The sequence below is a fragment of the Microplitis demolitor genome, chromosome 4 (assembly GCF_026212275.2).
Source record: "Microplitis demolitor isolate Queensland-Clemson2020A chromosome 4, iyMicDemo2.1a, whole genome shotgun sequence".
Classification (NCBI taxonomy): Eukaryota; Metazoa; Arthropoda; class Insecta; order Hymenoptera; family Braconidae; genus Microplitis; species Microplitis demolitor.
Window position 1 is genome coordinate 21,929,251 of NC_068548.1, and position 21,562 is coordinate 21,950,812.

Sequence of the window (21,562 nt, forward strand, 5' to 3'; positions counted from 1 at the left end):
TTCGACCTTTGCTGAAAAATATTATTCAAATACGCATGCGCGGGAATGCACTGCACATGCGCACTAGAATAATTTCAGATCGCGCGTGTTATTTGAATTTAAATTATGTCCATAAGTAAAAAAAAATTAACCAATTACTTTTCATTACAAAAAATCAATACTTTGACTCTTAAAATAAATTCCCTTAATTTTAATTAATTAATTAAATAATTAATTTAAATATTTTTTTTGCTGACATTTAATGAGTATAAATGTAACTGACAGGAATTTTAAAAATTTTTGAATAAATAAATAAAAGGTGAGTAGAGAAAAAATGAAAAAATTGGTATTTAAATATTTGAATAATTGAAAAATTAGCGCGCGCATTTTTAAAAATATTTATTTAAATTAATTACTAAGATTAATAATTCAAAACTAAAATGACAGGAAGTAAATTTTTAAATAATCATTTTATTATTAAATACATCTAGCAGTCGTTTAATTTTTCAAGCGCGAGCTACAGTCTCTTTTAAATGATAATAATTTAAATGACATTAATTATAATACTTTATTTATTTTTTTAATACGTAATTGCATGCGATATATGCACATTAATGATTAATTGTATTACATATACATAATAATTATAATTGCAATAATAATAAATAATATTTACGTATCATTATTTACATAAAAATATTAAAAATATCATGCGCGATAATTTATACGAAATAAATAAAATTTATCATACAATTTCTTCATTAAGCGATTATTTATATCACCGAAACATTAATTACTCTTTCAAATAATATATATTTTGTAATACGTTATATCAATATCAATATATATTTATATATGTATATATTTCACTAGTTATTTTTTAAACTCTGATTATGTGATTACTGATTATTTACAATAGTAAAAAGTATAGTGCGTAAAAATAATAAAAATATAGATTTAAAAAATATAATTATTTAAAATATAATCATCCCTGATATTATCAATTAAACTCTTTTAATTTGAGCGTAATTATTACATTTTTTAAAATATTTATTATTTATAATTTATAACTAAATAAAAATTTTTTTTATCTGGTATCTAATCATTTTAAAAGTTAATAAAATATTTCAATTTTTATTTTTTATTTTTATTATAAATCTACCCTACGCTACTCTATTACTAAACATAACAATAATAATTTTTAAATAAATTTAAAAAACATATTTTTAAAACTCTAGTAATCAATGATCCGGAAGTTACGACAGTCTACAATTTTTGAATTTTTTACACCAAATAAATTACAAAAAAAAAAAAAACTAAAAAAATGCACATATAGAAAATTGAAAAATCTATAAGTGCAATTTTTCAAAATAATTTTTTTTTAATAATTTATCATTTTTTAAAAATCCAAAAATTATCAGACCGGCTAACTTCAGTATCATTGCAATTATCGCCATTGGAAGTCCATAAAAATATATACACATATTTATAATAATAATAATTATGAAGGATAATTTGTACATTGCAATTGAGAGATAAATTTATTTAATCAAGTGCTTTAAATAATTATCATTATTGATAATAATAATTTAAACTAGAGTACATCAGATATGCATTTGAATTTAAATTTAAACTTTTATTTAAATAATAATTTCTTCAGTCATATATTGTGATTTAACTCAACGTCACAAATTGCACAATTGCCCTCTGATTATTTTTCATTACTCTCAGTATCATAAAACACGTCAATACTTTACCATGCGGTTTATTTAAATACAATATCTTAATATTTATGACACTTAAATATTTAATGATTAATATTCTTTTAAATCTTTATACTCAAAGATTTAATTTAATTGTCGAAACGCGAAAATTCCCTCCACGATAATTATTTTTAAATTTAAATTATAAACTCAGTGGTATCGCAGTGCGTAAATCGAATTGATATTCACTTATGCGGTATGAAAGAGATCAGGAAAGCCATAATTCCTTCAATAATAAATATAAAAAAACTGATCGTTAAGTGAATTCACCATCATTATAAATTGAACATCAAGTAAATGAAAAAAAAAAGGAATGATAATAATAATAAATAATTCCTTAGTCAGTATCATCTTTGGTTTCTGAGTCAAGTAGCTTCGATCTATGATCTACTTCCTCCTCATCTTGCTTTTCATCTAAAAGTGGCTCTTCAACATTTTGACATTTACGCCGATGAGCCTTAAGCTGCACTACAGTCAGTATGCAGAATATTAAAATTGATATTGCCATCAGTGTCACCAAAATCGCGAACATCTGCTGATGAAATTCGCTTATTTTCTGCAAAGTAAGCACAGAATATATTTATAAACTAGTAGATTATTAATATTTATGATATTTAATTATCAAATAAACATTCAAGATATCAGATTTGAAATTATAAATTTTGCCAAGTATTAAGTTCAGTGTCCCGAATAAGAGTCTAAGGGAAAATAGACAAAAATTTCATACGCCAATAAGTCATTTATACAAAACGGTCTCAGAAATAGAATTTTTAAATTACTAAGATAAGAGACTCAGTACGATCAGGGAACTAGTACTCGATTACTCATGTATTTGAATGTCTATATTTACTAAATTATACGAAATATAGATATAAAAATACACGGAGTGATCGATTACTAGTTTCCTGATCAGGTACTGGGTCTTTTACCTTCAAATCTGTGCATTTTTTTGGTGGGTCTCTAAATGCATTCGAGAAGTCAATTAGAGTCGGAATGGAAAGTAGAGTGAAAACTGAGTCCAATAATTGAACTGTTTGATTGTTTATGTTTATTTTTTCGCAATGTGATAACACGAATAAATATTATAAAATTTTGTAAATTGTGGAGCGTTAAATAAATAAATAAATATTGATGACTGATAAATACGAAGTATAAAATTACCTAGTATATAAAATTTGAAAAAAAATCTGTCAAAATATCACTGCAATTAAATTTTAGTAAAACAGTGAAAGAAAAAAAAATCTCATTTTAAAAAAAATATATGAATATATTGCAAGTATCATATAAATAAATAATTAATAAATTTTAATTATCGTAACTTGATTCAATTCATTATAAATCAATAATATTCATGAGCTCATGTTTAATTTTTAATTCATACATTTTAGCTCTAAAGATTTCTTGCTCATATTAATTGGGTTGAACTAAAATTATTATGGCAGGGATTTATTTATTGAAGACTTGGTCAGTCATACTTTAATTTAATTAGCAAACTTATTAGAAATCATTAATGTCACAATTTAAATATTTAATTGAACAAAAGTATGATTAATTTCCTGAGTATTTAATAATTTAATTTAAAATTTTCAATTTATTGTCAAAACTCCTGAATCTATTTTATATATTATTTATAGAGGCTGTAATAAAATATACGAGGAAGTAAAAAGAAAAAGAATGAAGACTGGGTGTTGAAAAATGTTTTAAAACATACAGAGTCTTGTTTTATGTTGTTGCATTTCTAAAGCTGCAGCCCAATCAATATTTTATTCGCAATCGTTAAACTTTCGTGACGCCCTAGAGCCAGTACGTGCTAGAGTAACTTTCAGCCAGACAAAACTTTGAGCCTCAATGCTAATAAGTCGAGATATAAATAGTCTACATTATTTACTACAGCATTAAATAACGATAATTATAAACAAACCATTCCTGAAAAATATGCAAAGTAAATTTATTATTTCACTTAAAATAATTACCTTCCACTGGCTGTAATCTTTGTAGAGTGAGGACTCGCCAAAAGGCCATTTGTCTTTCCACGGCTTAATGGTACCCTCAGGTGTCTTGAATATCAACCCCTCGAGACTGAGACCATGTGCAAGTACACTTGTTGTAATATTTCCTTTTTTGTAAGACGCAATTCCGGCTTTCATGTACATCTGCGGTATTGTTTCATTCTCCCGTAGTTTAAGAGTAACACGTGGCATCTTAGCTTTTTTATAACCACTCGTCGAGCTTACAGAAGTTGTCGGCATTGTTGTTATCGTCGGGTCAGTGAACTCTTGAGTCTCAAGTTTTATCTTAGAGCTCGATGTTTCCAAGATTGATGATGTCTCAATCAATGTCGATAATAACAGTGACGTTGATTCTACTTCAGTAATCGTTTCTTCTGTTGCTGTTACTTCTGTCACCAACTCATCTATAATGATAATAATTCATAAATAAATTGTACGAGTAAAAAAACATTGGATTGATTTTTAACTTTAAAAAAATATGACCCTGGTTAGCGGACAATTACCAATTTTTGGATTTTTTTTCAACAAATCAATTGCAAAAAAAAAAAAATGCACATGTAGAAAATTAAAAAAATTATAAGTGCAATTTTTTTGAATATTTTTTTTTTAATAATTTATCATTTTTTAAAAAATCTAAAAAAAATTTTTAACTGAGTACTTTTTCATAATTTTTTAAACAAAAATAATTCGACCTAAATTTTTCTTGTTTGAAAAAAAATACTTTAAGTTTTTTATTCTTATCAGACCTATCCGAGGTCAGAAAGTTGAAAATAAAAAAATTTTTTTTCCCAATAATCAACTCAAGGTTCAGAATCCTCAAATTTAAAAGTTCAAATAAAAAAATTAAAAATTTTTTTCTACACGAGTTAAATAATTATCTCTAATTAGTAATGTCATAATATTCACCTGTACTTGTATAATTATCAACAGTAGTCTCATCATTAATAAAAGTATCGAATGTCTGAGTTATAAATTCAGTAATATTGTTAACGTCATCATTGACATCAACAATATTATTGTTATTATTATTATTATCATTACTAATAGTATTGGCAATTAATTGAGAGACAGTATGATCATCATCAACATCAATATAATCATCATCATCGTAACTGGCACCATTGGAGGCATAAGTTTCACTCAAAATAGTAACGATAGTCCAGATGCACATGCCGACAATAACAGCGGGAATAACAAGCTTGTATATTATTACCGTTGCGGTAACAAAATATTTATAAACACTCCACAGATAATTGTTATCACGTGCTGAGGGCGACGGTGGTGGTGCAATTGGAGGGCCATTGTCAAAAAACTGGTCCGTTTGCGGTAAAATCGTGTACTGGAGACTTGCATCTCCTTTCCGCACGGTCTTGTACATTTTTACCTGTCAAAAAAATAAATAAATTACTTAAATCAACAATTACTTCAATTTACTCCCGAAAAATAACTGATTAATAAAACAAAATATTTTTTTCCAGAGTATTTACTTACTATTAAAAATAAATTTTAAAAAATGCGAGTTACTTTGACAGAACGTTACGCGTTGATCCGGTGCTCTGGAGAATACTCTCCGGAATAGCGGAGCTGAATCTGCGGCAAGGGCTCGCACCAGGAAGGCGCAGATGCGTTTCACCCAAAGGCCGAGAGAATCGAATGCAAGTTAATATATAATAATATAAGAGAAGAATAAAACAGCGCTTGCGCTCAATGTGTTCGCGTTAATACCCAGGGATTTAAATGCCCTTTGACATTTAAATATTAAATTTTTCTTTAAAAATACAATAATATACACAAGAGTCTGTTGACATTGATATTTAAAGCATATATATATATTTCTTTACAAAAGTACATTTTTATATTTAAAATCTTTAATTGGAAGACGTGGAGTTTTTATTTAATATAGAAAGACATTCCCTGAGTTCTTTTATTTTTTTTTTTTTTTATCAATTCTTTATATGGTATTGATATTTATTGCATTGTTGGCATTGCTGTAGAAGACGTGATATCCGTTGTATCTTCAGATCTCCACAGCTGGGTTACTGTTTTCGTTTGTGTATGGAAATTTATCCCCTAGAGTATAAATAAGTTATCAATAATCAATAGCCGATAGTTAAAATATATCAGAGTAGAATAAATTATTTTATATATATGTATGTATAAATTATACGTACGTATTTTCCATAAAAGTGATTGTCACCAAGGAACGATCCTTTGTTGCCAGTGAAACTAAACATTGGCAGAGGTACGGGAATTGGTACATTGATACCGACTTGTCCGGCTTCAATTCTGTTGATAAAACTTCGTGCTGTTGCTCCATTTGTTGTAAAAACAGCGGTACCGTTGCCATAAGGACTGTCGTTTATTATTTTAATAGCTTCGTCTAGAGTATCAGCAAACATGCATGATAAAACGGGTCCAAAAATTTCTTCAGTGTAGCACTTCATGTGTGACTAAACATACAAAGGATTGAATATTAATTAAGATCAAGTGAATATTTAATTTAAATCCTCGAATTTAAATATTGTAATTGTAAAATTCACCTCAACGCCAGATAGGATAGTAGGTCCGACAAAATTACCATTTTCGAAGTCGGGAACGACGATCCCCCGGCCATCGAGGTCTAGCGTAGCGCCTTCATTGACACCGGACTCAATTAAACTGTGAATGCGTTCTTTAGCTTGCGGAGAGATAACTGGACCGAGATCAGTGCCACGAATATGACCAGCATTTACTTTTAGTTGTTTTGCGGCAGCAACTAAATCTGGGATCCACTCGCGAGCTTTTCCTACGAACACGGCCACTGATAAAGCCATGCAACGTTGACCCGCGGCTCCAAAAGCCGCGCCGACGATTTGCGATACTGTTTTATTTTTATTGGCATCTGGCATTACGATGCAGTGATTTTTAGCGGCCATGTTACACTGGACACGTTTGCCATGAGCGCTACTTTGCTTGTAAATGTATTTTCCAGCCTGATCTGAGCCTACGAAGGAAACTGCACGGATGTCCGGGTGCTCGCAGATAAAATCGACTGCTGCGTGCTGTCCGTGGATTATGTTAAGCAGACCTGGAGGTGCTCCGGCTTCGGCGAACAACTCGGCGAGGATTATCGAGGCTCCGGGAACTCTTTCAGAGGGTTTCAGTATCGTTGCATTCCCACAAGCAACCGATATGGGAAACGACCAGAGCGGGATCATCGCCGGGAAGTTGAAAGGACAAATTGACGCTGTGACACCTAGAGGAATTTTGTATGAAATTATATCCATGTCTTTAGCTACGTTCGGCGTAGATTCTCCCATCTGGAGCATCGGGATCGCTGCACACGCGTCCACTACCTCTATAAATAAAAATAATTCATAAATATATTTTTATTTTTATATAAATATATAAATAGAATTTTTTTTACTTACGTATACCCCGCAGCACGTCTCCTTCAGCATCGGCCATAGTTTTCCCGTTTTCTCTTACTATAGTAAAGGCTATCTCTTTCTGAAACCCCATCAGTCAGTTGTAAATACTAGAGTTTAGATAAATAAATAAATAATTTTGTGATAATGAATTTTTAGTACCAAGCGCTCGCGAAGTAGAGCTTGATATCTGAGCATAAGTCCTTGTCGGGTTAACACACTACTATCTCGCCATTTTTCATATGCATGTTTAGCACTTTCTACAGCACTTTCCATCTCGGATCTAGTAGACTTTGGAGTCCGATACAGTAACTTATTTGTCGCTGGGTCATGTACGTCAGTAAACTCTGTACTTTTTGAATCTATTTACATAAAAATAAATTATATTAATTTATATTTACTTATTTAGTCATTTGTAAATAATAGTTACCAACAAATTGTCCATCGATAAACAATTTTACTGATGGAGTAGCGCTGCAGAATGATCTTCTTATTACATTCATCTGAAAAAAATTATTAATTGACTGCGTATACGCTATTATATTTTTCGGGACTGGGTACGTGCACTAGGTCTTTTAGGGAACAGTCAAGTTTTCCAGGCTTTCAAAAAATCTGGACTTCTAATACGTGGCCTAGAAGTTACCAAAGTCAAAAATTTTAAATTGTTAATGAAAATTGAAGAATAATAAAAAAAATGAAATTTTAAAAATTCCTCCAAAAACCCAGTATAGATACCCGGGGTTAATTAACTAATTAAATGTAATTACTAGACTATAGAATAATTAAAATAAATACGACCCAGATAATAGTCTGCGCAACTAATGAATATGATAATGAGCGTAAAAATTGTTCTAACAAAATAATTTTTATTTTATTAATCAATAATAACTATTTTTAGTTACTTGATTTATATATTTTATATATTATATTATATTTTATTATATAAGAAGAGTTAAATCATTAAGATTCTATGACACCCGGATGATGTTCACTTTGACTAGCAATTTAATTTAATTTATTAGCTTCCAAGGTCGTATTATTTTAATACTAATAAAATAAGTATTCTTATATAAATAAAATAATTTTGACTTTTAAATTTTATAAAAAAATTTATAAAATATTTCTCCATATGTTTTTTACATTTTCGTTAATTAAAACAAAACTTTTGAGTTTATTTAAAAAAAAAAAAATTAGCAAATAAAAATAAACGTCAAATTTTAAGTAAATAGATTATTTATACATATACATTATAAATATAAATAATATATATGTTAAAAACATATAGATATAAATTTCTAATCCATATTTTTAAAATTTCACAAGTGAATAAAATTATTCTGTTACTTTTTATAAATAAATATTTAATTATAAAAACAAAACCTACTAATTGTTAATTTAAAAAATTGTTAATTAATTTAAAAATGTACCTTGTAAGTTTGTACGAGTAAAGCCATGGTGAATTTATTTAAAGACGATACTTCCAGAGCAGTTTGCTGAAGAGTAGCAACGTAATATTTGATAGCATACTGATTAACTCCAACCCGCTTGGCTCGTTTATCTCATTAAAAAACGACCAATACAAATAGAATAATAATAATAATAATAATAATAAAGTCTAAAAAAAATCTTTAAGCTTCTACACAAACCGTTTACTGATAATTTAACCCTCTATATTATCAGTAATCTCCATTTTTTTTTCCAAACTCCTCACAATATTAATTTTTGTCAATTAATTGAGAACCACTTACACTTGCGACATTTTATAAACTTAATTATTCAACAATTAATTATAAAACAATAAATTGCAACAACAAATGCCAGCAATTGTAAACAAAACAAAAAATCTAATCACTTAGCTCGGGGAATTTTGAATTGACGACCTGTTTAATAATTAGTATTTAGTTTTTAATTATTTCATATACTGATTAATTTGTTGACTGCAATAAATATAAACAAAGTTGTTAATTGTACAGTAAATAGTAAATAAAACAAATTTTTTAAAGCGCGGGGCATTTAAATTTCCGAATACGCGCCTGGTTTGAAAAGCGCGCGGCGCGCATGCGTGATTTTGAATAAACCAATAGAAAAATAGAAATTAAAATAAGTGCGCGTGCGCGGCAAGGAACGGACCAATTGAAAAATAACAATTAGTTGGGTGGGATAAAATTTAGTAAGCCGAGGGTTTTGGGGTTTGGGATTACAGCGTCGATGAGCATTTAGCATTTGTCGTCTGCCGTTGATCCCGGTTGCTCGACGCCCGTGTACGAGCTGTTGCTATCATATTGAGATAGTCCAAGTCCACAAAGTTGCGTGTTACCTGCAAACAACGTAAACCCATAACCCACTGCGCGCCAGTGGCTGTCTGTTGGTGGGTAAGTTTGTCCAGACACAAGAGGTTGAGCCGAGGAAAGTGAAGACGCTACAAGTGAGTGAGAACCCAGCAGTGGCGGCGGTAGTTGAACATTTGAGTCTTAAATTAAAGCAAGATACCAATCATTTATTACGGTGAGTGATAAAGATAAAGTCACAGGGCTGTAACATTTTATAAATTAATTCAAATTTTTTTTATAAACTCAACCCCGCTGTCATCGATTATTTAAAAAAACAAAATCAAACTTTTTTTTTTTTTTTGAATTATTGAGCGCAATTATTGGATGGAGTTTATAATTTTATTTGTTTTACAGTTTCGCAGGGAAAAATGGCGGATATTCAGGTGACGACAGTCAGCCAAGATGCTCTGTCTGTTGGACAATTGGAATTAGGGGGTAATCCAAATGCTCTATCACTACGTAGGCCATTTGATCCAGTGGCACATGACCTGGACGCTACTTTCCGCTTAACGCGGTTCGCGGACTTAAAAGGATGAGGGTGTAAAGTCCCTCAGGAAGTTCTTGGTAAACTTCTCGAGGGACTTCAGTCCGATGATAGTAGTGTTCAGGATCATGAACATGCTCACTTTATGCACATGGCTATTCCACGTATTGGTAAGTGGATTTTAAATACAAAAATAAGTAAGACAATGTCCTTGGTTTGAATTTTGTCTGGGTCCATTGATGCTGGAATAAATTTGGCGCGGCGTCTTTGGCCATGTGCTACCGGCTTGATTTTTTTTTACATGGATCTAGCAAAGTACTTGAATTCATTGATAAAGATGAGTCGAATCAACTTTTTCGGGTGGTTATTTATTCATACGAATTGTAAATTTGATGGGTTTAAATTGTATTTATATTTATGTTAATTAATGATAGACGCCATTGTTAGACGCTTTGGTATTGGTACGAGTTGCTCATTGTTCTGATATTTAGGATAGTACAGGGCCCGGTTTAATATTTACGGTACTTGGTTATAAAATATGGCTGCCACGTTGGCGCCCGCCTAGAGGTTCTCAACTATTTTTATTTACCCGCCAAATTTGAATGAGAGTCAACTGATCAGAAATTTAAAAACAAAATCCTATGATACTGAAGTTGGCTGACGTCTAATAATTTTTGAATTTCAAAACAATAAATTTAAAAAAACGATATTTTAAAAAATTGCACTTATAGTTTTTTTAATTTTCTACACGTGTTTTTTTTTTTTTAAATTGAATTTGAAACAAAATTCAAAAATCTTGAACTGTGCTAACTTCAGAATCATAAAATCTCCCACGTGACTTTGAATTTTTACAATTATTTTAATATTTACTATGAATTTATTGTAGGCATTGGCATGGATTCCTCCGTGACCCCACTAAGACATGGAGGACTCAGCCTGGTACAAACAACAGACTTCTTTTATCCACTGGTCGACGATCCTTATATGATGGGTAAGAGTATCGGGGAGTATGTCCGCCGACAAATAACATCCCTCCTACTATTATCATTTTTTTTCTTAATAACATAATTTAGGTAAAATCGCTTGCGCGAATGTGCTGAGTGACTTGTACGCGATGGGAGTGACCGAGTGTGATAACATGCTGATGTTGCTCGGAGTGAGCACGAAGATGACGGAGAAAGAACGGGACGTCGTGGTACCTTTAATCATGAGAGGGTTCAAAGACTCAGCTTTAGAGGCTGGTACTACAGTCACTGGTGGGCAGACTGTTGTCAATCCCTGGTGTACTATCGGCGGGGTTGCTTCTACCGTTTGTCAGCCTAATGAATACATCGTGTATGTATTTTTTTTTTATTAACTAGTAATTAATATCCTGTAAATACAGTAGGATACTTTAGTCAATTGAGTATTCTAAAGAAAATCAGGTAAATTAAAGTGGGTCTTTCTTATTAATTAATTATTTTTGAAAATAATTACAAAAGATTGATTCCTACAATTTATTTCAAGTAATTAATCATTTATTAATTTGAAATAAATGCTTTTATTAATTCATATATATGTAATTTTTTCAATAGGCCAGATAATGCAGTTGTTGGAGATGTCCTTGTACTGACAAAACCACTAGGTACCCAAGTAGCAGTAAATGCCCATCAATGGTTGGATCAACCAGATCGTTGGAACAGAATAAAATTAGTTGTTAGTGAAGATGATGTACGGAAAGCTTATCAACGAGCAATGGACAGTATGGCTAGACTAAATAGAATAGGTATTCATTTATTTATTGATTTATTTATTTTGATTATAACTAGATCTTTTGACTGATTGATAATTTTTTAGCTGCGCGTTTAATGCACAAATATAATGCCCACGGTGCCACGGATGTTACGGGTTTCGGTCTGCTAGGCCACGCACAAAATTTAGCAAAGCATCAGAAAAATGAAGTGTCCTTTGTAATTCACAATTTACCCGTGATCGCTAAAATGGCAGCGGTTGCAAAAGCTTGCGGCAACATGTTCCAACTGTTGCAAGGACACTCTGCAGAGACCAGCGGCGGACTTCTGATCTGCTTACCACGAGAACAGGCAGCCGCTTACTGTAAAGACATTGAAAAGCAAGAGGGCTATCAAGCCTGGATCATCGGCATCGTCGAGAAAGGAAATCGCTCTGCGAGAATAATCGACAAACCTCGAGTTATTGAGGTACCGGCGAAAGAAAAAGATGGAGAGCTTTGGTAGACGTTTGCTAGGAGTGCCATCATCATTATCATTGTCATCATCATTCTTATCATTTAATAAATAAACAGCTTTGAGTTATCACTTATTGATTAGTGTGTTGTCACATAATTAAGTTTAAAATTGCGCTTATTTTTCGTCTGCTTTAAATGTTATTTTTATTTCATTATATTTTTTTTATATATAAATTTACTTTTGTCCGTTTTTCGTATCATTGAAAATTGTTGATATTTTTTGTAATCGATTAATTTTTTTTTTTTTAAACTAATTGTTAATTTAAAATAATTTAATGCAAGCAAATGAGCAATTTACAATTAGGATAAATTTTTTAATTAACTGATTAAATAATTATTTTTTCTTTTATAAATAAGAACATTACTTATAAATATATATAAATATTTTAATGGAGAGTTATAATTTCAAAATCTAAACGAAATTGTAAATTTTTCTTGACGAAAAAAATTTATAAAATATCAATCACATGATAGTAATTTTATTGAAAATAAATATAAATAGCTCTAATTAATTAAAATGTATTAACTTTTCATACTAAATAAAAAAAAGTGCTACTTTGTCAATAAAAAAATTTCACGATAACTTTTTTTATATATTTTACATCTTGACTAATTATTTATTAGTAATTTTATATAAAGTTGTCAATTATTTTATAACAAATTAAATTTTACGATAATTATTCTTTTTAAAAGTTATTCAACTTTGGATGAATTATAAAAATCAGACACAAAATTGTGATGGAAATTTAAGTCTAAAAAAAATTCGTTCAAAAAAAGTTCGACATGTGGAACTTTTAAACTTGAGATTAAAACTTCGACTGGAACTTTTGTGACTTGGACAGTAAAAAAAAAAAATTTTATATGAGCGAATTTCAAAAAAAAAAAAAGAAAATTTTTAAAACATATTTTTATTACATTTTACTCTGGTTCCGAAAAATTTCCCATCAGAAATTAATACCCCCATAAAAATTAAAAAACCAATGATACTAAAGTTAGCCGACGTCTTATAATTTTTGAATTTGTTTAAAAACGATAAATTATACGAAAAAAAAATATTTGAAAAATTGCACTTGTAGTTTTTTTAATTTTCTACATGTGCATATTTTTAGTTTTTTTTTTTTTTCTTCAAATTTAATTGCTCAAAAAAATTCAAAAATTTGTAATTGTGTGCTAATTTCAAGATCATAAAAAACTTTCATACAAATTTTCAAATTACAGATTTTTGAACTTTTTCAAAACAAGGGTAAATATATAGTAAAAGTATATCTAAAAAATGTTATATTTTTACTCAAAGTTTGCCCATATAAAATCCTAGATAAAATTTTTGATTTCCATCAAAGTTCTACTCCAAGTTCTAATCTCCCTCGTTAAAAAGTTCTGCATGCCGAAATTTTTTGAATAAATTTTTTTTAAACGTGTAAGATTAAGTTAAGATAAATAATTTTATGAGTAATTTGTAGTATATTAATTAATGTAGTTTATTAGCTGTAACTATTGAGTAAAAAAATAATTGGAGTGGTGACACAACAGTAGAGTGAGTTTGCGTCATAAAATGAATATATAAGTACGGTATTATATGTACTGATACATAAATGACATACTATCAAAAAACCTTCATTACATACAAATTATTCCACTAGAATTTATCTTTAGGTCGAAGGTCAGGAACAAACTAAAATTTAAGTGTAAAGTGCGGCCGCGCATTTATTATTTAAAATACTTAACTGTAATTTTTACCATCACTAGAGACAATTGTCAGCGATGCAATTGCGCTCTTGCCGGTCAAATTTTCTATAATAATAATAATTACTAAGGTAAGATAATTTGATTTAAATATTAAAACCTTATCAGTTGTAAATATAATTGCATTTATTGCAAAGATTTGAATACTCAGTGCAAGAGATAATTTATTTGAATAAAATAACTGTCCGCATCAATGGGACATGAGGGCATGGGTTTACTTATTCATTTTTTTTGTTATTTTAGACTGGAATTTACCAAAACGCACAGATAATAAAATGGTCCGTATTTCGAGCATCGTCAGGGCCGCGGCTCTCCGCGCTGTCATTATCGGAGCACCAGGTTCTGGAAAAGGAACTGTGTCATCTAGGATTGTTAAAGATTTTGGGGTTAGTCATATATCTACTGGAGACAAACTTAGGGACCACGTGACACGTGCTACTGGTGTGTAATTATTATTTTTTTTTTTTATTAATGACCTAGTCAATAATTTCGATGAATATTCATTGATTATGTAAGTATTAATTTTTTATCATATCAGACTTAGGTAAACAAGCATCGAAATTTATGAATGAAGGAAGTCTGGTACCTGATGAATTAATTATCGATCTTGTTGCTCATGAAATTAATGCTGTCAATGGCGCTAATTATTTACTAGACGGTAATTATTTGGATTTTATTTTTAATAATAATTCAAATGTATGATTCTGGTTGGCTGACGTCTAATAATTTTTGAATATTTTTACAAACGATTATAAAAAAAAAATATTTTAAAAAATCGCACATGTTTATTTTTTAATTTTCTACATGTGCTATTTTTTGTAACTGATTTGTTGAAAAAAAATCAGAAAATTTTTACTTATCTACGAACTTCAGGATCGTGTTAGATATTTAAAAAAATTTTTGAAAATTCAAAGATTTTTAAGTCTTGTATGGATTTTAAAATATTTTTTTGATATGTAATTTAAAATTTTTTAAATTATCTGTCATAAATAAAAGTATTTATTTATTTAATTAATTAAGGATTTCCAAGGACAATAGAACAAGCAAAAAAATTACAAGATAAGTTTCCAGTTAATTTAGTATTAAATTTAATAGTACCGCATGAAGTTATTATTGAACGTGTACGTAATAGATGGGTTCATTTACCTAGTGGACGAGTTTATAATATTGGTTTCAATGATCCTAAAGTACAGGTAAATAATTAAATGTATTATATCATTATTATTAATTCCTAAGCAGGGATTAGGTATCAATGCTTGTATGTAATTGGCTTAATGATAATAAATGAAATTAAAAAATGGGTTCATTTAAATTTTTACAAGGGCAAGGATGATGTTACTGGTGAACCATTGAGCCAAAGAATCGATGACCGACCAGAAGTAGTTGCCAAAAGACTTAAAAATTATTCACTCCAAACCGAACCAGTCATTAATTACTATAAGACACTGGGTATTGTCGAAGACTTCAAAGGAAATACGACCAATGAAATTTGGCCTAAAATAAAAAAACATGTCGCTGAGTTTATTGCTGCTAACTAACTAACGTATGAGTTTCCCCGGTGGATTTCTTATCACAAGTCACAGTCAAGATATTTTTAAGACATCAATTAATTAAATAGTACAAGTTATTTTATAGATTTTATTATTAATAGTAATTTTTGTTTTATTTATCTAAATGAAGATCTAATTTTCATGAAGAAGTTAGTAGACGTTGGCAAATTTCAGTATCGTTAATTTTCAGAGTACTTTGATAGCCAAGTTAATTTATTATTTAATTAATTAATTACTTGACTACTGAAATTGTATTGATTACTACTTACTAGATAATTTTTTATTTTAATTGAGTTTCAGTTTTGTGTTAATTACTTTTGGTCAAAAATTATTTTTTAAGGCCAAAAATAATTAAGACTAATTAGAATTTAGTAATTAAAACTCGTACTGGCTGACGAGTAATTTTTTACATAAATTTTCAATGTACAAAAATAGAAAAATTGTAACGCACAATAAATAATTTGATAACAATAAATTTTTTTCATTAATTAATTAGTTTATTAATTAATTAAGTCTCCATAAATTTTACTTAATTATTTAACATTATTATAATTATGTTTATTTTCTTGGTAGTACGAATTTCAATGACGCGAAACAAAATGATAAATAAAATGAAAATAAATAAACTTAGAATATAAATTTCGTAACTTAAAAATAAAATAATCAAATATTTACAATAAATAATTTCACAATTGAGAAAAACAATTTTGATTTTAAAAATTCCAACGGAATGTTAAAACATTAATTAAAACTTTTAAATTCTAGTCTATAAAAATCACATATTCTTTTTTTTTTTAATTAATCTTCTTCAATTAATCAACTCATGGGTCGCTCGGCAAAAGAGTCATAATTCAAATTTATATTTAAACAAATGCTGAAATAATTATCAAGAGATCGTAGAAAGCATTTAAATTATTTCCGGACGATCTGTATTAAATATTTAAGTACATTAGTTACTATCAATTATTAATATATCAAATAATTAATAATTAATAATTATCTAAGAAAAATAAAATCGTATAACAAAATTAAATGAATGATGAGTACACGGTATCATCATTACAGAACTTCAAATTCTTCGCATTCGTACGGTAGTTCATCAACAGCAAACTGTTCAGGATTAGCACTAGTGCTAGTGGCCATCATGTCTTCAGTAACTTCGTAGCCGCGTCTTATTTCATCTCCACTGCCCTCGCAAAATAGAAACATCGGGTAGTCAACCTTCTGATTCGAAGGCACGAGAGACTGTAGTAAAATAAAAATTAAAATTAAGATTAAAAATAAAAATAAAAATAATAAAAATAAATAAAACTCACTCTCTCAATAGTCATAACAAACTTATCAAAAGCCTGTTTATCACAAAAATAAAATCCAACGCAACAACTAGGGTCCATTTTTGACAGCAACATTTTCCTAGGAGACGAGCAATGGAAGCTGGCAAGAGGAAAATTATCTTTCCATACATCAACGGCTTCTTGGCAATAATGCGGGTCTAGATGAATGAGTTTGTCTTCCTGGTAGCCGATGAAGTAAAGTGAGTGTCTAGGTCGGCCACCAATTACTCCGATACAGACGTCCAGCTGCAAGAGCGCAGTCAGACAAGGCGCGTAATTTGGATTTAATTTATCAGCGCCCAGTCTCAGAGGTACTAAAAGTATCAGAGACTTCCAGCTGCCGTCACTTTTCTCGCAGGCTTTTCTTACATCCTCCAGATAAACTGAAAAGTTTTGATTATCGTCAATAAAACTCCTGTTCAATTTATTTACTTTTTTAATTATGAATAATTATAATTATTCAAAATACCTGCGCAGTCTTGGGCAACATACAGAGCTAAATTTTCAAACTGTTCATGACGCAGAGCAGCGTCTTTTACAGCCTGACTAAGTAAATGAGCAACAGATGCTGGCCCGTACCAATCACCAGCTCTTTTACCCGCAGATGCTCCAAATTTTACTAGGGTATGAATAGACAGTGGGGTTTGTTCTGTTGGTTGATCACCAAACCATTTTATTATCATACGATGCTTGGCTTCATCTTGTAAATAAATTTCATCTTTTTGATCGGGTCTCCATCTCCAATCTATTTATAAAAAATTAAATCATCAGTACTACGATGTAATAGTAATTTTTATCTGATAAAGATCAGACACGACCAGTACTAATTCGGTTTAAATTTCCGCAAGTCATCAGTAAGTAAATAAATAAACATTTAAAATTACCACGACCAAGAAAATGGCAAACTAGCGCCTGTGCCAGCATCATCTGTCCACTTCTGAGCATACACCCCCACCCACAATCAGTGGTATAAGTGGATCCATTTAAAATAGGAAATTCTTTGCGATACGTCAACCAGAGTCGTGACACAAAGTCCCGTTTAAAACCGTCCATTCCTTCGTCCATTATTGTCGCGTCTTCTGCTAAAGATTCATCACCACTTGAGTCTGGATCCAAGCCAGCTTCTGATGCCTTGTCTAGTGACAGAGCTTCCTCTGGTTTTTTGTAGTAGCAGGAACCCAGAAGCCACACTGGTGATTCTTTTGAAAAATTTGTTTTTATTTTTGATGCCCATCCTACAAAAGCAAATGAATATTTTTTTATTGATGTTGTGCTGATGGCAATTTTTAGAGTCTTAGTTTAGTCTAGGCCGGTATTTTAATGTCAAAATAATTATCAAGGCCTTGGTTTAATGGTGAATGCTCACACAAACCGTATTTAACATTATTCCACATGGTGAGTAGTTTTGTTTTAACTTTGCTGTCAACTTCTGTCGCCAGAACACTTTCATTGAGCTGATGTTGATGAGTCTCTTCGGTAACGTGGAGTATGTCTGGCATGCCGGCTATTTGTTCAGGAGGGATCAAGCTTGCGAACCAGTTGCTGGTACTGGTACCTAAGCCAGCTTTAAATTAAAAAAAAACAGTAATAAGTAATAATAATAATAATTAGTTATTAATTTTCGGGTAACTGATCCGTGTAAAAAAAATTTAGTTTACTCTAAATTTAAAGATGTAACACGAACTTTAAATTTTTGAAAATACAAAGAGAAAATCAATTTACTTTACTATAAATGAACGTTCGTAGATCTCAAGTAGCACAGAGACAACTTTGAGATGTCTTTTAAAAGGACAAGATAAATTTTTTTTGTCTCAAAGCCAAGTATGTTTATATAAATAAAACATATAGATGTTAATTTAGGAGTCATAGGAAACTTGTCATCTTTTTTCCGTCCCAAAAAAATGATTTCCATTGAAAAATTTTGATGACTAATTTGACACTTATTTGTAATTGTTTTTTGTCATCACTTGTGTCAAGTCAGATATTTTTTCAATTATAAATTTCTGATTGTTGTCAACAATTTGGTGTCATTGATGTCAAAAAATAGTTACAAAACGAATCTTGTAAATTACAAACCTAAGAGTACTACTTGGGTTTTGTAATTTTTTTTTGCCACTCCTAGGCTTCATAATTTTTTTCAGCAAAGTACATTCAGAAAAAGATAATTCTGAACTATTTCTGAACGTTTTACTTTAGCATGTCAATAATATCAGGATGTCAATTGACTTGTCTCTTCATATTTTAAGTGGAAAAAAAATTCGTTTTGAAGTTTTGATTTTTTTTACACGGGCATAAATAATTTTATTAAATGACATCTAGATGTCACATTGTCAATCAACCAGTCACCAGTCATCAGTAATACTAATATCGTTGATAAAAATATATTTAACACAATGACAGCGTAAGTACCAGAGTAATAAAGCAGAAACCAGGTGACGTGTCATCTGGGTCAATAATAAAAATATTTGCTCTACATAAATATTAAATTTAAATGTTTGCAGTTGATGATGATTTATGTAAGTCATCAGATAGCAATTAGTATGAATTATCATAACATATTTAAAATATAATTTAATTTGTGAAATTAAATAATATACTTACTTAACCTTTCTCGAGGAGATTTCACTTGCCCATTCATGATTGACAGGCAGAAAATTTGAATTGTTGAAGTGCATAAATGTGTTAATTGTAATTTAATTTAAAAATTATTAATAATAACAAAAAATACTTTTTTATACGGTAGTTAAATTTATTTCTTGCAGGTTAGTAGTAGGATTTACATTTTATTGGACTCGAGATATTTAAATATGTCAACTGACGATCCAACAGTTTATTTTAAAATTTATATTTAGCTTTTGTTTAAATTCTTTTGCAAATAGAGATTATTTGTAAAGATAAATTTATTATCACCTATCACACATTGACATTTAACAGTGTTCTCTCTTACTGATATCTCCTTTTTTATTTTATTTATTTAGTTTTTTTGTTTATTTTAATTCACTTGACAATTTTATTTTTTACTTTACCAACTGTCAGTTCAGTAGAATAATTATTTAAATTTTATGATTCTGGAGTTAAAAGACAATTATAAAAATATGCACATGTAGAAAATTTGAAAAACTACAGGTGCAATTTTTCAAAATATTTTTTTTTAATCATTTGCCATTTTTATGAAAATTCAAATATTAGACGTCGGCGAAAATACGGTTTCATTGAATTTTAAATGTCAAATCATTACATATATTTTTTTTAATTAAAAAATATATAAAATATGAGGTAATTATATTTTATAATTATTTTGAGTACTGTTTTTATTTATTATTATTATTATTATTATTATTATTATTTAAATATTTAAATATGATGTATATGTAAAATACTGACAAATATATTAAATCTATATACATATTTACTTGTGTATATATAATTAACATAGATACTATGGTATTATATATATTTTATCAGTGTTAACTGTAGGGTAGGTCAGTGCACTGACATTTTTATTTTGTATATTTAGTCATCTAATTTATTAATAAAACTTTTTTTTATGTATTATTTATGTGAATGTTCAAAGTAATTTTAACAAGAGATTTGAATATACATCATATATTGTTTATAAAAAAAATTTTTTACTTAAGGAAAAAGAAAACAGAAAAATTACAATTTCATGTTAAGCAGCGCGAAATTCAAATTTAAAACTGGTAAGACTTTTTTAAAATTTTAAATATTATTCTTAGTAGGAGATTTTTCAGCTCAAGATTTTCTGTCATGTCTGAATTGATAAAAAAAAACTTTTATCAGCTACAAGAAAAAACGCGGGAAAATTTTAAATGACAAATATTTTTGAAATGTTAATTTTACATAAATGGTCTGTTGGTAAAAAATTTCTGTTCTACAGTTTTATTTAAATGAAAAAAATAATTATTATAATTATAATTGTGGGATTTTTTTTTTAATTCAATCAGAATTGTAATGACTTTTTTTTTTATGGTAATAAAAAGTTAAATTGTAAATATTGAATAGAAAACATGATTAACAATTTACTGTCATTATTTTCTTGTGGTTTTAAATTTTAATTTTGTTTCCTATGCGTACTCAGTTTTAAATTATATTTCAATTTTTATCAAGTGTAATCATGGTATTAATATAATTGTAAAGAAAAAGAAAAACTGAAATAAAATTTTATATTCTATGATTTAAAAATTTCATTAATTTTCACGAGATTTTTTTTTTAAATTTAAAACCGCGAAAAATTTTCGCGCCATCTTTCCGTACACTCATAAATTTCTTAACTTAAAATTAAAAATAAATAAATATATAACATTTTCTAACTACGCATGCGCGAATTTAAAAAACCGCGCTCCTATATTTTACCTCAAATTATCCTATTTTTTTAAAAATAAATAAATTAAACCCAAGCCAATTTCTTACCCACCATAACTCAAAACACCCACCCAATAATTTCCAAGCCCTCAGATAAAAAATAAAAAATTTCAACTTAAACTCCAAAATTTTCTTTTTTAAATATTCCCAAGGCCATTACATAAAAAACATAAATAAATGGATTTATTTTCAACCTTCCTCGTCTTCACAAGGTTTTATTCTCCATAAATCCTATTAATAATAATAATAAAAAAAAAACATTTATATAAAAGAAATAAAGTTGAATAAAATTGTAGAGCGCAAACTCCATCCAGCTCTCGGCTAATTCTACCTCC

At 29.1% G+C, this 21,562-nt stretch overlaps 5 protein-coding genes across 7 annotated transcripts; 2 read left to right on the plus strand and 3 right to left on the minus strand.

Moving 5' to 3' along the window:
• Positions 1-1,361: 1,361 nt before the first annotated feature.
• LOC103577442 (uncharacterized) lies at positions 1,362-5,440 on the minus strand. Of its 3 annotated transcripts, XR_001345374.2 has the most exons (5): positions 5,243-5,440; positions 4,658-5,135; positions 3,716-4,155; positions 3,454-3,593; positions 2,208-2,298 (listed from the first exon to the last, which is right to left on the minus strand). XR_001345374.2 is itself a non-coding variant. In XM_014444346.2 (4 exons), exons 2-4 carry the CDS (start codon positions 5,127-5,129, stop codon positions 2,080-2,082), a joined length of 1,131 nt encoding a protein of 376 aa, XP_014299832.1. In that variant the 5' UTR covers positions 5,130-5,135; positions 5,276-5,440; the 3' UTR covers positions 1,362-2,079. The 3 variants fall into 3 exon arrangements, 2 of the variants coding, with proteins under 2 accessions (XP_014299832.1, XP_014299831.1); XM_014444346.2 differs by lacking the exon at positions 3,454-3,593 and having other exon boundaries at positions 1,362-2,298; positions 5,276-5,440; XM_014444345.2 differs by lacking the exon at positions 3,454-3,593 and having other exon boundaries at positions 1,362-2,298.
• Positions 5,441-5,558: 118 nt separating this feature from the next.
• LOC103577441 (probable methylmalonate-semialdehyde dehydrogenase [acylating], mitochondrial) lies at positions 5,559-8,735 on the minus strand. Its single transcript, XM_008558074.3, has 7 exons — positions 8,586-8,735; positions 7,589-7,661; positions 7,321-7,520; positions 7,162-7,240; positions 6,292-7,088; positions 5,923-6,201; positions 5,559-5,821 (listed from the first exon to the last, which is right to left on the minus strand). Exons 1-7 carry the CDS (start codon positions 8,610-8,612, stop codon positions 5,720-5,722), a joined length of 1,557 nt encoding a protein of 518 aa, XP_008556296.1. The 5' UTR covers positions 8,613-8,735; the 3' UTR covers positions 5,559-5,719.
• Positions 8,736-9,358: 623 nt separating this feature from the next.
• Positions 9,359-12,678, plus strand: LOC103577440 (inactive selenide, water dikinase-like protein). Its single transcript, XM_008558073.3, has 6 exons — positions 9,359-9,663; positions 9,843-10,142; positions 10,859-10,963; positions 11,046-11,307; positions 11,547-11,737; positions 11,809-12,678. The coding sequence occupies exons 2-6, from the start codon at positions 9,857-9,859 to the stop codon at positions 12,204-12,206; spliced, it is 1,242 nt and encodes a 413-aa protein (XP_008556295.2). The 5' UTR covers positions 9,359-9,663; positions 9,843-9,856; the 3' UTR covers positions 12,207-12,678.
• A 1,049-nt stretch (positions 12,679-13,727) lies between these two features.
• Positions 13,728-15,953, plus strand: LOC103577439 (GTP:AMP phosphotransferase AK3, mitochondrial). Its single transcript, XM_008558072.3, has 5 exons — positions 13,728-14,031; positions 14,204-14,401; positions 14,499-14,618; positions 14,981-15,153; positions 15,283-15,953. The coding sequence occupies exons 2-5, from the start codon at positions 14,236-14,238 to the stop codon at positions 15,496-15,498; spliced, it is 675 nt and encodes a 224-aa protein (XP_008556294.1). The 5' UTR covers positions 13,728-14,031; positions 14,204-14,235; the 3' UTR covers positions 15,499-15,953.
• Positions 15,954-16,088: 135 nt separating this feature from the next.
• LOC103577438 (cysteine protease atg4da) lies at positions 16,089-19,836 on the minus strand. The gene is made up of 6 exons (XM_008558071.3): positions 19,446-19,836; positions 18,217-18,408; positions 17,729-18,079; positions 17,314-17,589; positions 16,827-17,227; positions 16,089-16,755 (listed from the first exon to the last, which is right to left on the minus strand). The coding sequence occupies exons 1-6, from the start codon at positions 19,480-19,482 to the stop codon at positions 16,570-16,572; spliced, it is 1,443 nt and encodes a 480-aa protein (XP_008556293.1). The 5' UTR covers positions 19,483-19,836; the 3' UTR covers positions 16,089-16,569.
• Between the last annotated feature and the right edge of the window lie 1,726 nt (positions 19,837-21,562).

What these genes read in the sequence shown, in the direction of transcription:
- LOC103577442 (XM_014444346.2), bottom strand. Translation starts at nt 5,129, where the DNA reads ATGTACAAGACCGTGCGGAAAGGAGATGCAAGTCTCCAGTACACGATT. An exon ending in TGATAATTATACAAGTACAG is followed by an intron (nt 4,156 to 4,657) that starts GTGAATATTATG and finishes TTATCATTATAG; the next exon opens with ATGAGTTGGTGACAGAAGTA. An exon ending in AAGATTACAGCCAGTGGAAG is followed by an intron (nt 2,299 to 3,715) that starts GTAATTATTTTA and finishes CTTACTTTGCAG; the next exon opens with AAAATAAGCGAATTTCATCA.
- LOC103577441 (XM_008558074.3), bottom strand. Translation starts at nt 8,612, where the DNA reads ATGGCTTTACTCGTACAAACTTACAAG. An exon ending in TACTCGTACAAACTTACAAG is followed by an intron (nt 7,662 to 8,585) that starts GTACATTTTTAA and finishes AATTTTTTTCAG; the next exon opens with ATGAATGTAATAAGAAGATC. An exon ending in TATCGATGGACAATTTGTTG is followed by an intron (nt 7,521 to 7,588) that starts GTAACTATTATT and finishes TTATGTAAATAG; the next exon opens with ATTCAAAAAGTACAGAGTTT.
- LOC103577439 (XM_008558072.3), top strand. Translation starts at nt 14,236, where the DNA reads ATGGTCCGTATTTCGAGCATCGTCAGGGCCGCGGCTCTCCGCGCTGTC. An exon ending in CCACGTGACACGTGCTACTG is followed by an intron (nt 14,402 to 14,498) that starts GTGTGTAATTAT and finishes TTATCATATCAG; the next exon opens with ACTTAGGTAAACAAGCATCG. An exon ending in CGCTAATTATTTACTAGACG is followed by an intron (nt 14,619 to 14,980) that starts GTAATTATTTGG and finishes TAATTAATTAAG; the next exon opens with GATTTCCAAGGACAATAGAA.
- LOC103577438 (XM_008558071.3), bottom strand. Translation starts at nt 19,482, where the DNA reads ATGAATGGGCAAGTGAAATCTCCTCGAGAAAGGTTAA. An exon ending in TGTTGCCCAAGACTGCGCAG is followed by an intron (nt 17,228 to 17,313) that starts GTATTTTGAATA and finishes AAAACTTTTCAG; the next exon opens with TTTATCTGGAGGATGTAAGA. An exon ending in TTGTTATGACTATTGAGAGA is followed by an intron (nt 16,756 to 16,826) that starts GTGAGTTTTATT and finishes ATTTTACTACAG; the next exon opens with TCTCTCGTGCCTTCGAATCA.